At 53.4% G+C, this 13,415-nt stretch overlaps 1 protein-coding gene across 5 annotated transcripts in view; it reads right to left on the bottom strand.

The window, feature by feature from the left end:
* The window catches only part of EMSY (EMSY transcriptional repressor, BRCA2 interacting), a 45,729-nt gene that overhangs the window by 14,551 nt on the left and 17,763 nt on the right, over positions 1–13,415 (bottom strand). For 4 of the 5 annotated variants that reach the window (XM_044450159.1, XM_044450162.1, XM_044450163.1 and 1 more), the window contains 8 exons: positions 13,084–13,257; positions 11,506–11,541; positions 10,816–10,952; positions 9,965–10,138; positions 7,660–7,858; positions 5,418–5,582; positions 3,805–3,960; positions 1–60 (listed from right to left, as the gene is read on the bottom strand). In XM_044450159.1, the coding sequence (XP_044306094.1) occupies positions 1–60; positions 3,805–3,960; positions 5,418–5,582; positions 7,660–7,858; positions 9,965–10,138; positions 10,816–10,952; positions 11,506–11,541; positions 13,084–13,257 (1,101 nt within the window). The remainder of the gene's footprint in view (positions 61–3,804; positions 3,961–5,417; positions 5,583–7,659; positions 7,859–9,964; positions 10,139–10,815; positions 10,953–11,505; positions 11,542–13,083; positions 13,258–13,415) is intronic. The other variant, XM_044450160.1, reaches the window with a different exon arrangement.

Here is a 13,415-nt window from a genome sequence, read left to right as displayed (position 1 = left end):
CTATGTGGTTTTGGAGATATTCTTCCGAATGTGAAGGAATACAGTGCTGTCTTCCTGAGTCTGCAGATAGACAAAAACGTTAGAGCTAAGAGAAGAGGCAAGTTGCTTTACTCAACTTCAGCCAGTGTTAGCTCTAAAACAAAACCAAATATCCCCTCTGATCCCCTGGCTAGGCACTTGTGCCTTCTTGCTCTCTGCACATGTACAAAAGTTCAGAGAAGAAAATTAGACCCGTGACTTGAACTTCATACAGGAGGGGAAAACATGCAAATTTGCCCTGAGGAACGAGGCCCAGCTCTTCACAGCCGCAACCAGGTACCCTGGAAAGGTCAACGAGGGGAGGAAAGGCAGAGGACCCACTGAGCTTTCTCCCCAGCGACTTGAGGCTCAAAGATATGGGGTACGGCAGACACGTGCGCAGATTTCCTGGTTGTAAAACTGCAATGAGAATTGTGACATACACAGAAGGGTCTCAGATTGTGCCTGGAGTGGCAGGAATGGGGAAAGAGCGTTTCACCATTGCTGCTCTCCTAGCCACCCTCTTCGATTCGCTGTCTGCCCTGCGTATGATCATGGGGGGTGGGGGGGGGGCATTCAAGAACTGCTGCCTGCATTCACCCTCATGGGGCCGACAAGAGCACCAGCATGACGTGGTGGTGAGAGAGTCAGACTGGGGACTGCAAGATCCAGGGAACTCCCTGGCGACCCTTGGGAGTCGCCGACTCTCAGGGTGGCGGTTGTGAGGAGAAAATGGGAGGCAGAGGATTGGGCAAGTACAAGAGGATTGGTGGGATGCACGTGCACTGAAATAAAATAAGTTAAATAATAAGAACAGAGCTGTGCATTCAACTAGGAAGGCAGCATAAGGCTAAATGTCTTTGGCTGCTGCTGAGCTAAAATGTACCAAGAGAATGAAATGAGGGCCAATGGCAGAACTCCTGCAGCCCAGTGCTGGGGTCTGGTACCCCTTCCCTCAGAGCGCCAAGGTCTTAGCAGTGGCTGAAAGGCCTGCTCTTCGAGATGTGGCCTCTCCTCTCCTCTAGGTCCACACCAGCCTTTTCCGCGCTACGTCTGCAGCAGAATGAGGTGCAGGCGCCCTTCGTGGGCTGGCCACGTTCCTGCATTTGCTCTCCCAAGCTGGTGAGCGGCAGACTTGCCCCTCGGGGCTCCAGCAAAGGGAGGAAACCCGCATAGTTGCGGGCGGTCTGGGGAGGAACACCGAGGTGCCAGCCCACGACACGCTGGGAGTTGCTTGTTTAGGAGAGCAAACGCAAGAAGGTGGCTCCCCGTCTGCAATCTGAAATGGAACAGCCCCTTCTTCCATCCCTGGCTAGCTGCCTTGGCCTTCTCTTTTAAGTTGGGTATACACTGCATAGTGCAGTATTTTGTCTGTTCTAAACATGCCCGGCTAGGATGAAGAAAGCACGGTATCCGTTCATTATCTCCATACAAGAGGATGTACATATACAATTCTAGGGGGCCGTGGCTGAACACATGAGGCTGTCCTTCCCTGGGTGCCCCTTTCTGGCAGCCTTGGCACAGGCCAAGGTTGTGCCTTGCCACTTCCTGGCCCACCCATGTTTTAGCGGTTTTCCAAGAGATGGAAAACTACGATCTGCAAACAAGGAGTGTGGGTGAACTCGGCCAACAGCACAATAACGCAAAAGCAACCAGCCAAGTTGTCACTGCACGGCCCTTTCAGCAACAGAGTCGGGTCCTCAGCACTGATGCCAGACACAGAGCAGCACTGAAAGGTGGCAGGCAAATTGAAATCGAGAGGAAAGGGGTGGGGAGAAAAACACGAGGCACACCTGGATCAAGAAGGACGCAGCCTTCACCAAAGTAAAACAAGACTCATCCCGGTTTTGAAATCAATTTAACAATCCTGCTGAAAGGGTCAATGGAGGAGGGGCACTGGAGGGGCCCTGCAGGCAGCTTGGCGGCCGAGCACACTGCACCCCAAAGGTTCGATCCCCACAGCGCCCAGCCAGAAAGAAGCAGCAGAGATGGAAAGTGCTTTGCCCAGGCCGCTGGAGCCTTTGCACAGCCAGCGCTCCAACTCAGAGGAATGCCACGGCATCTGCAAAATGAGCCTCTGTTCAGTCTTGACCCGACCTTCCAGGAGAATTATAGGAGACTGTCTTACATCACTGGTCCCAGTGTTGCCGATACTCGCCTTCTCTAATCTGGTGCCCTCTCCAGTTGTTTTGGACTACAATTCCCAGAGTCACTGCTGGCTGGGACCGATGCTGCAAATGCTAGAGGGTGACAGGTTGGAGAAAGCCAGCCTGCAGCTGCCCTTGGCTCTCCGGATGTTGCCAGAGGGCAGCTCTGATCATCCCTCCCCAGTGCTGGCTGGAGGTGACAGGAGCCGCAGGCTGGGAACCAAAGCTGGTAGGCCTGTCCGCACTGCCTGGCAGGAGCACTCCAGGGCTTCAGGCAGAAGGTATTCCCGGCAGGAGGCAGCAGAGCTTGACCTGGGACCCCTCGCAAGCAGAGCACGTCTAACGCAGCGGCTGGCCCACTTCCACCCAAACCTGCATCCAAGACCAGCTGCAGCCTCTTTCAGCAGGGGATGCTGGGGAAGAAAAACCGCACGGCCACTCAAGCGGGAGACACACTTCTCAAGCACCGGGGCCCACGCTCTCAGCGACGGCCTGGGGGAACCTGTTTTGCGCAACGCACTGCCACTCCAGGGGGCGTGGGGAGGATGCGGCCGGGAGAAAAGCAGAGCGCCCTGCCTGGCCCGGCCTCCTTCTGAGCATTTTACCTGCAATCTTCACAGACAGGCTAGGGCAGGTACCATTAGATCCGGAGGAGGAGGAACAGAGAGGCCTTCACAGCACCAAAATGCCGCTGGAGGGCCAGAGAAGCTGGGCTCTGAGGCTACTGAGGAGGCAGCTGAAGCCCTGCTGTGCTTTTCCGAGAAATGGTTTGTGGGAACAGAGCAGCAAAAAGAGGCACTCTGCACACACTCAGAAGCATGGTTAACACGTACACAGGTCGGAATGCCCTTGGACACAGCCCCAGTTCAATTCAAGGACTGACTATTCCCTTCGTTCTTGCCCAGAACGGGACCTTGTTTCCTCCCAGGAACTGATGAGGTCAAGTGCAAGATTATCGGGAGGAACCTTGCAGGATCGGGCCGCAGGGCCTTCCGGGCCTGCCTGCTGTTCCCTCAAGCACCCGCCAGATGCACCCAGGAAGCCCCTGCGTGGGACACCAGGGCCACAGCCCTGCCCCATTGCGGTCCCCGAGAAGGGCATTTGCTCTCATGGGTTCCAACAGGTTGCAGTGGCTGAGCGCCATGGAGAGTTCTTTCCTCCATGAATTCTACCCGAGCCCTTTCCAAGCCAGTTGAACCCAGGGGACATGGCCACATCCTGTGGCAGACATGCCATACCTTTCTGTGCTGTGAAAATACTCTACTCCCCCCCCAAATCGTCCCGCCCAGTTCACAGTTCTACACACCTCTCCCGATGGCCTGCACCCTCTCTGCTGGGCCCCCTTCTCCCTCTGCTTCTCTGGACATCTTCAGGAACTAACCCAAAGCCTCTTGGTATTTGTTAGGCCAAAACAAAGGAGGAGGAACAAGCAGGGCTCTCTTCTCTTACAGAATGAATCAGTTCCCCCGGAATTTGCCAGCATCATTCTGGACGCTGGGGGAAGAGACAGACGAGACGCTTCACTGGATCAAGGCATGTGGGTCCGTCTCCCCTTCCATGTGCTGGACCCTTAAATCCCAAGACGGCTTCCTCGGCAAAGCGCTCACATGCACGCACCCCATCCCACCACGGGACTTACCAGTGGTGATGTATTCCGCCACGAGCTCTGACTCCACCATGGCGATCGACGGGCTTTCTGGGGAGTGCCGCTTCTCCTGGGCCATCTGGATTGGGACGGCCATTTGGCTCAGGTCTATCGTTGGCTGCCTTGGCTTGGCTTCCAATTTCTCCTTTACTGCTCCAGCAAAAGGGAAGGGAAGGAAAGGGGAGAGGAGAGAGAGTGGATATTTTATTTTCTCAAGGTCTCTCAAGCACCGAATTGGAAGGAATCTCAAGCGTCATCTAGGCCAACTTGCCGCTGGTGCATGAGACCCAGTGCCCCAGTATCGCCAGCGATGTATCTCTATGGAGCTCTGTGACCTTGTGGCCCCAGCTTAAAAAACCTCCAGAGAAGGGGAGTCACCACCTCCGCTCCAGCACTGAGCAGCTCATGCCCAGAGGTGTGCTGGCAAATGCGGAAACACAGGTGCTCACTGCAGCAATCCCCCCAGCCAGGAGCCCGAGGAGGACACAAAACTGCAGGCGGCTGCATTGATCCACACTGGCAAACCACCCTGCTCTGTCACCCACAGCAGCAGGTACTACGTAAAGCCACCCCCCCCCAAAAAAATTTACATTGTGCCTATGATGGGCATGTATAGCACTTATATTTTTACTGAAAGTGTTTCTAGCTGTTTACATGGTTTTAGATTTTGAATACTGCAATTTTAAGCAGCGTTTTATTATCTGTATTGGTTGCTTTATGATTTTATGAACAACTGCAAACTCCGGTTCTTTGATGGTACGGAATCGAAGAAATGTCTTCCTTCCTTTCATTTTGTGTAGGCCCATAGCAGAAGCTCTCTGGGTAGCTGAAAGGACTCGGAATCACAGAACAGAGAGGAAACTCAAAAGTCATCCAGGCCAACTCACTGCTGTGCTATAAATAATTATAATAATGCATTCCAACAGGGAGCAACATACTGCGCTGGGAAAATTAATCTGAACAGAGTGCAGGTTTGCAGAGGGAACAGGGAATTCCCAGCGGGTGAAAGAAGAAGGCTGCATCCCTGCCAATGAAGAGGGGCTCCTTCTCCGGTTTCATCAAAATCCTATTCCTGAACCTGTTCTTCTGAGCTTGCTCTATGTTTCCCGCGCAGCTCTTCAAACATTCAAAGAGGGCTACAGTAGCATCGTTTAATCATTTCCCTCTTCAGGCAAAAATGACCCAGCTCTGGCTCAAGACCAAGCCTAAGCACGTGGTGCAACAGGTCACCCTACAACCAGACTGCACTGCGCAACAAAAATAAGCGCACCTGGGCAGAACCCGAGTGCTGGCGGGCTACTTATGGCACAGCCACAGGTAAGGCTGACCGGGCAGGCCACTCGTTTTTCCTTCTGTTAGGTCTTAATCTGTGGCGTCTCCTGAAAAGGAAGTTGAAAGGGGATTTTCATTGGACAGCTTTATAAGAAGTCGCGATTCACTGGCTTCAGATCCTAAAGAGAACTGAATTGGGGAGGTTAGAATGCCCAACAACATTCAAAGCCCACCTGGATGTTTTCTGCTACCAAAATATGAAGGAAAATGCAGGTGAGTTTATACGAGGCAGATGGGAGAGAGCCGGTTGAAGTGTGAGGATCCAAACCGCCCACCTGCTGTCTGCTGGAGCTCCAGTAACGCCTTGATCGTCGAGGTGGCCGACTGGGATTCACTGGAGACATCCTGGTAGATTAGGGTGGGGCTGGAGTCCACAGCAATCTCATGCTCAGACCAGTCCTGGCTTCGGGACGCAATGACATGAACCACAGGCTGGGAATCTGAAAACACAGGAGAGCACGGTATTGCCAGTCAATCCACTGTGTCCCAAACCACAGCTCTGTGCAACTCGGAAATTATTTATGCCTCACTTCATTTCCACGTGCTTTTGCACCACCCAAAAGCCAAAGTTCTCCAGGCCATTTACAAAGAGTCATTTATTGTACAGTAATGTACATTACCGTAACATGACGTAAATCCTATTTACACACACGCACAGAGTCTCTGCTCTCCGATCAGGACAACAGGTATGTCAACTCTCTGCCGTATTTGCATTCTCCTATGAGCATGAGCTGGGGCAAAAGGAAGCCGATGGAAAGGCTGTTTCTCCGCAAACAGGCCCTGGTTCGGGAGTCCAGGGGCTGGTGGTGCCCTCTGCCCCCTCATCGTGGACAAGCACACAGAAGCAATCGTTCCTCCCAGCCCCACTTCCTCAGGCGGATCTATACGGCTCAGCTGAAAGGAGGTGTTTTTCTGGCCCAGCTGTAAGACAGGTTCCCCTGCTCAGAGGAAAGGGCTCGCCTCTCGTCTGTGGCAGGCCAGAGGTGAGCCTTTTCCCCTCCCGCAGTGCTGGGGCGACAGGAAGTGCTGCGACCTGCGGAAGCAGCTCAACAGGGTGGATGGAAACGCCCCGGAGGCTGTGGAAAGGGGCTTCCTCGTGCTCATAAGCAACGGCAAGCCCTGGCGCTGACATCATGAGCACAGTGCAGCAGGAACTTTCAGAAAACATTGTACATAAATAGCAACACGAAGGAAACAGGGTATCCGGCATTCATGGGCTAGTGATGGCTGGGGACAAGTGCCACCGGGCATGACCTGAGAGGGGCAACTTAGCTCAGGCCGACCTCAGGGCGGGCAGAAGCACACTTCCAAGGGGCAACACACATGTAGGGAATGGTGGCATTTCCTAAGAATTGCATTCATGCGCTTGTTTACATGTGTGGTTATGAACGGGAACGAAACCCACATTAAGTCCCTGGCCTGAGTCATCAGACACTGGATGCAACTCCCAACGCCACAACTCTTTAGAGGTGACCACCTGCATAGCCCTGAGGGGAACCCAGCAGCCTTCCTCAAATACCTGAGAGCAGAGTGGAGGAGGCAGAATACTTGGGAAGCCAGATTCTAACTGAGCATCAGGAAAATCTCCCTGATTGTTGAAGTAGTCCAACAATGGAAGCAGCGGCCTCGGAGGTGGGGGATTCTCCCGCCCTGGGAGCACTCCAGAGCCATCTGTCGGGGATGCTTTACCCGGAAGTCCTGCACTGAGCCGAGGGTTGGACCCAATGGCCTTAATAAGCCCTTCCAACTCTACTCTTCTCCGATCCAGTCCAAGGCACTGCCGCCCATTCATCCCCTGACCATGTGCGGCTGCGTGAGTGAGCGCGCCAGGAGTGCCGCGGGGCGTGGGAAACTGGCGGCCCACCCGATGGTGCTGGACGACAACTGCTACCACTCCCAACCCAATGGGCTTGCTGGCTGGGGCTGATGGGAGCTGGCATCCAACATTTGGGGGATCATGGGCTCCCTACTCCTGGATAAAGTAAGGTGTTAAAAGTCAGTGGGGTGTGGTAGTTGGACGGGGGGCTTGGGAGATTTGTGTTCCAGTCCCCGCTTGGCCATGAAACTCTCTGGGTAACTTTGGGCCAGTCAGACTCTCAGCCTGACCTACTTCCTACCTCACAGTGTTGTTGTGCGGATGAAATGGAGCTCTGAACGCTGCCTCAGGTTCCTCAGAAGAGGAAAAATAGTGGAACATGAACGCAATGTAATAGCAATAAAACAAAGAGACAAGACAGGCCAGCTTTTTTTCCTGCTGAAACGCAATGCTGGAAACAAACCGCAGCTGGTTCGTGCTGATGCCTTTCCTCCCACGGCCAGGCAGAATGGGAGGGAGGCGAGGCGGCCGCTCCCCTGGAGGCATCCAGCAGGCCTGTTCAGGGGCCCTCGTCCACCTGGCTCAGGCCAGCGCCTTCCCAGAGAGAGCCAGAGACCCGCCTTGCAGCACCCGGCAAAGCCGGTCAGCTGGGAAGCGCCACCCCCGCCACGGGACTCCAGGGAGCGCGAGGCAAGCTTCACCTTGAGAGCCCTGGGAGGACTCCGTGGAAGAGGAGCTGCTGTCCAGGTAGGCCTGGGGCTCTTCCTTCACCTCGGGCAGCAGAGCGTTGCCCGTCTCCACCACCCGCGACGCCTGCTGCAGCGTCTCCGTCACCAGCTGCCGCGTCTGCTCACTCACCACCGTGGCCTGGAAGGTCACCGGCTTTGGCTTGATGAGGACCTGAACGGAAAAGAGGAACGGGTGTTGTTGGGAGGTTCACGAGCAGAAGCCACATTCAGAAGTGCTGTAGCCTGGGCTCTCCCTTCACAGACTCCATCAGAAAAGCTCTGCTCGACTGGACCGAGGGGCCGCCTAGTCCTGCATCCCACCCCCGTGGGGGCCAAGCGGTGCCTCCTGCAGGCCTCTCCCGCTCTGGCGCTCTGGCGGCTGGCACCTGGGAGGGAGGCACCCTGCCTCTGAAGCCGGTGGGCACCTGCAGCCAGCACAACCCAAACCCTTATCCGTTAGCTTGCTTGGCGCCCCTTGAGGGAGACCTGCGATCTTGTGGCGCTGAGCCAGTCCCTCTGCAGCGCGGCAGGGAAGGAGGAAAAGCCCAGCCGCCAGCCTGCCTCGCCCTTCCCCACCCACAGGCAGCCCTGATGGAGCGGGCAAGAGCAGAGGCAGGCAAGCTGACGCCATCCAGGTATCTTGGACTACAACTCCCATGACTGCGATCGAATGGCCATGCCGGATGCGGCCGGAGGGGACTGTCCTCCAGACTTCTTGGGGGGCACCAAGCTGCCTGCTTGGGGGGGAAGACACCATTTTGGCAGCAATTCTCTCTGGCTTTCCTAACTGGATTCTCAGCCCCGTTGCTCCTTGTGGCCCGCCCTTCCTTCCTTCCGAGTCCTTCCTCCACCTTCCTCCGAGCAGCCTTCCAAACCTTGCTGTTGCTGGCCTTGGCCCCCAACTCCCCCCTACCCCAGCCAACAAGGCCGACAGTACAGCACGCTGGGTATTCCAATCCTAGATGTCAGAGAGCCACAAGAAGCGCAAGGCGGCTTGAGAGCTTGTTAGGTTAATGCTCCTAACAAACGGAGCCAGCACGCCGGGGCTTGCAATGGCGTTAAGCCCCACCAAGCAGGAACGGGCCTACTGCTCGCTGAACGTGCGCGTCGCTTCAACCGACTTCCCGGCCAAACAAAGCCTCCCCTCCCCACAGCTCACGTTCCTCGAACACAGTCGAGAAGAACACTTAGCACAACCGCACGGATCTAGTGGCCGTGGAGAAATGTGCAATTCTACCATGGCCAGTGCACAGTGTGCCCTGAGGCGGGGCGGGGCGGGGGGCAGGGAGAGCAAAGAGACCCCTTAAAAGACACCTCTTGGGCCAAGGTATGGCAAGGTGCTCCCACATCTGGGCTGCTCCAGGCAGGCAGAGCGCCACTCATGGCAGTCCCATGGCGTGGGGGGCATCCCTTAAACCATCCCTTCCTCCATTCCCGCATTTTCTATCCCTCTTTGCCACCCAAAAATCCGGCTTAAGGAAGCTAACACGGAAATGTGGATTAAAAACAACACGCCCAACATAAGCAAACTAAAGATGCAGCTTAAAAACAAAGCACCTGACGGATTTAAAAACAGCAACCACCACCCTGTATCCACCGGCCAGTTTATACGGCTATGGCCTGCCTGGGTACACACTTCTTTCCCTGCTGCTGGAAAGAAGGACGGCAGAGGAGAGGGCGCCCTTGCCTCCTTTGGCGACGGCTTCAAAGCCTGGAATAAGCAGGACTACGACCTGCAGGATATCTGGAATACTGTGAGGTCAAGCTCGGGCTTGCACACAACACTTGCCCGCTCACACCCTGGTTCATGGTAGTCCGAAAAGCTTTTAAGGATTAAATTGCAAAATTTGGAGGAAAAACAGAGAAAAGCTGATCGGTGCCAACGCTGTGCCTTTATAGGGAGACAGAGATGTGCTGAATTTAAACTGGGGATTTCGATACAGGTTCTGGATAGAGCATTTGTTCCCATGCAATTCCTTACAGAAAACCCAGAAGATATGATGCAACACTGTTTTGCCAATATTTTCTTCTCAAACATGTATCAGTAAGCTTGTTTTATTTATATATATATTCATATATTTATAATAATTCATATATATATATATATATATGAATTAAATTCCACCACCATTTCAAACTGCCCTCAAGTAAGACATATAAATACAAGAGAGGATGAATTCTTGATCTTCTGCAAAATATCCAAGCAGGGTGCGCGGGCGACGCTTTTCCCCTCTTCCCGAGCCTGAGGACCTGCCATGAAAAAAGCTCTTAACCATACCTGCGTTTTTCCTTGCTGCCCGTACACAATTTTGGTCGGAATGATTTTGGTGGCTGGCTGGACGGCAGACCCAATCCCCTTTGGCTGAGTGACAATCATTTTGGTGATGGGCCGGGTGGCAGTGATGATGGCCGGTTTTGCTCCAGCTGGCACTGCTTGGATGGTTTTCTCTCCCTGAAGACAAGGTTGGTAGAGCACTTTTAAGGATGATTCAGTCTCAAAGCAAACTAGCCCAGAAAGGGAAGCTATGCATCATGTGGCTTGGCTCACTTGCTTGAGCCACCTGAGACCATCCGCTCGGCAGGCCTCTTTCTGATGTTCACCTGTCTGGAGCCCCCTCACCTCACCAGACCATATGGTGAGCACTGTACCACTCAAATGCTCCAAAGGAGAAAGGAGTCAAATACACCCAACATTAAAAAGGAGTATCAATTCTTGAAGATCTGCCAGTGTTGGTTTCATCTCTATACCGTCATACGGTCTCTTCTTTTTCCAGCGCCAGGTGAAGACCTTTTTATTTAACCATAATTTTAATAATTAATATCACTAATTTAATAATAGCATTAATTGTATACAGCCATGTCTTCATTTTATTTCCTTTCTTCTTTCTTGTTTTTAGTTATGAAATGTCATTGTGATTTTTATTGCTGAATGCTTTTAATGATATTTATACTACTATACTGCTATTTATATTGTTATTTTTATCTTCTGTAAGCCATCCTGAGGCTGCTGTAAAGGCCAGCATATAAAGCTTTAAATTAAATTAAATTAAATTAAATTAAATTAAACAATTTCCAGTAAGGGGTGGCCTTGCAGAAATCATCACCATCATCATCATCATCACCACTTACGCCTGCATTCAGCAATGTTGTGACCACATTTTTGCCTGGAAGACCTTGAATGGTGGTGCCTTTTCCAGTCGTCTTTTGCACGACGATCACGTTGGGCTTGGACGTCACGGGGATCGTGGTGATTTTGGTGGTCGTTCCTGGCGGCAGGGAGAGAGGGACGGAAAGGGGGCTGAAGCAGGAGTGACAGTGCGCCGCTGCAACCCTGGCTTCCACGGGGCATTTCCATTTTACCGGGATCCCTTATGGGGCACCGCCCCTGAGAGAACACTGGCCCCCGTGCAGGCCTCTTCTCCCGGTGTGGGAGCGGTGAAGTGCATCTGATGTGGATCATGAGCCACAACCACTGTGATGGGCACAAGAACGCAACTGGGCAAGGAGGTACCACTGCAAGCATCCACACTGCAGAGGGGGGGAGTTCAGCTAGAATCTGGCTGCCGCCTGCAAGCACATCAGCTTTGACTGTCACCAGAAAAAAGCAACTAAATGAATTAACTTTCAGCCTAAGGGGATCCCCTTCCTCACCTGTAGGGTGAGATCAGAGTTAAAAAGAGAAGTCCCAAGTGACTCGGGAAAGGCTGTGATTTAGAGCCATGGGAGAAACGTGGGCAAAACCGCAGGGAGAGCAGGGAGAGGGGGTGTTCCTGGAGGAATACATGCAAGAATTGCAAGAGCAGTGCAAGCTTTGGATACCTTTTTGTTGGAAATAGGTCTTCATCAAGGAGTTACCTTTAAAAAATGAAAATAAAACAGTTTGGTCTACACATGGTGGTACATGCTTCGAAAATTGCCAGTTTATGGCGGGGAAGGATGCTTTTACTAAGCACATATGTGCAGTCAGAGGTGGCACATCAGAGAGCAGGACTCGTCTCATTCTCCACCTGGACAGAGAAAAGGCCCCGGTGCCCCTTCGGTCCAGCTCGCTTCCCCGCCAGGTCCACTGTTCACGTGCGCAGGACCCTTCCTTGCCATTCCAGGACCACCAACCCACAGCACGCCGTACTCTGACCTGCCCCTCCACCCTGGCCCTGCACTGCCATCATACAACCCACGCCCGGCCAGCCGCCCCGTGTCAGCCGCAGCTGCCTAGGCACGTGGGCAGAACAGAGGCTCACGCTGGCAGCACAAGCAAAGCGATGGTGCAGAAGTGCCCCTGTGCAGCACCAGTGGATACCAGAAACGCTCGGGGCAGCTTCTCGCGCGATCACAAGTTGCTTGCAAACTGGAATCCTTGCCCACAGTTTAATCCTGGTTTATTGCTAAGCAGAAGCGCCTGTTCTCCACTCCTCAGAGGGAAGAGAGAAGGGAGGGCAAACATCTCACAACTGCTTTTGCAACTAGATCTGAATGCAGCAATCACAAAGGGGGATTCGCAGCCTGATGGCTGTCCACACGCCTCTAGAAACAATGGAAGACTTTCTGACCCGGGCAGATTTCCAACAGCCAAGACCTGACTTTTTATAGCAGGGATGCACAGCTTCTGGCCTTTCAAATGCGCTGCCCTGCAACTATGACCCCTCACCACTGGCTATGCCAGCCCAGGGGGGTCCGAACGGCAGCCAGAACTCCTGAAAGGCCCATCAATTGTCCACATCTGTACAGGTTTTAGCAGGTTTGCATTTATCTCTAATGTTGTGCTTTCCCTCTGAACTGTAACCCACCCCAAACTTGTCACAGGGCAGCATATGTAAATAAGTCCTTAAGTAATTCTGAGAAACTCTGCGCAGAAAAGGGATTGCATCACTTTTCCCACTGAGCAGTTTGCAAACTTCTGTAGGTTTTCAAGCTCAGAAGTTGTGGAGAGAAGGATTCCAAGATTCCTGATTTCTCATCAGTGTAGGGACTTGGCACATATCGAAGGAAACATTCCTTGAATCCTGGGAACCAACATCCCAGCCATCTTACTGGACTAGCTATCGGTGATACCAAAAGCTTTATGCACATTTTCACACTGCAGTCTTTAGACTCCCCCGGCAAGGTAGGTCAGCATGATGACTCGCCACACTGGAGATGGAGAGTTGCCCTAACGACAGGCAGTCTTGCCTCAGATCTGAACTGGGGACTTCTTTTCGCCAGTTGGACTGCCTCCCCAAGGCCTTGCAAGCTGCTGCTGTGCTCGTACCCCACCAATCCCGGATATACAGAGACTCCTAAGAGGAGATGCCATTCATACAATGCCAGAATGGGAACAGGAGCGCCAGCTGAGGCCCCCGTGACTCCACCATCCCTGCCCGCAGCTGCCTTCTCTGAGAGATGCCCCAGCCCACCTACCAGACACGATGTTGCTGCTGATGATCTTGCCCCCCAGCGTGGCAAGTGATTTGGGTACAACCGTGATGATGCTGCCACTGGTGGTCTTCACGTAAGTGGCTGCACCGGGAGTGCCGGTCACGCGTGTCCCGATGGAGGGGCTTACTGTTGGACGAGTGTATGTTGCTTGAGTCCCTGTTTTGGGAAGGGACAGGGAAAGAGAGACAGAGAGAGAGAAAGAACGGTCAGGTAACAGCATACCGAAGCATTGAACACCAGTGGGAGAGGGCCATCTCCCTCTCCCTCTCTCTCCCTCTCCCTCTCCCTCTCCCTCTCCCTCTCTCTCTCTCTCT

This window comes from Varanus komodoensis, unplaced genomic scaffold (genome assembly GCF_004798865.1).
Source record: "Varanus komodoensis strain SLA01 unplaced genomic scaffold, ASM479886v1 scaffold63, whole genome shotgun sequence".
Lineage (NCBI taxonomy): Eukaryota > Metazoa > Chordata > Lepidosauria > Squamata > Varanidae > Varanus > Varanus komodoensis.
Note: the sequence above shows the minus strand (reverse complement) of the source record. Positions and strands in the feature narration are given on the sequence as shown.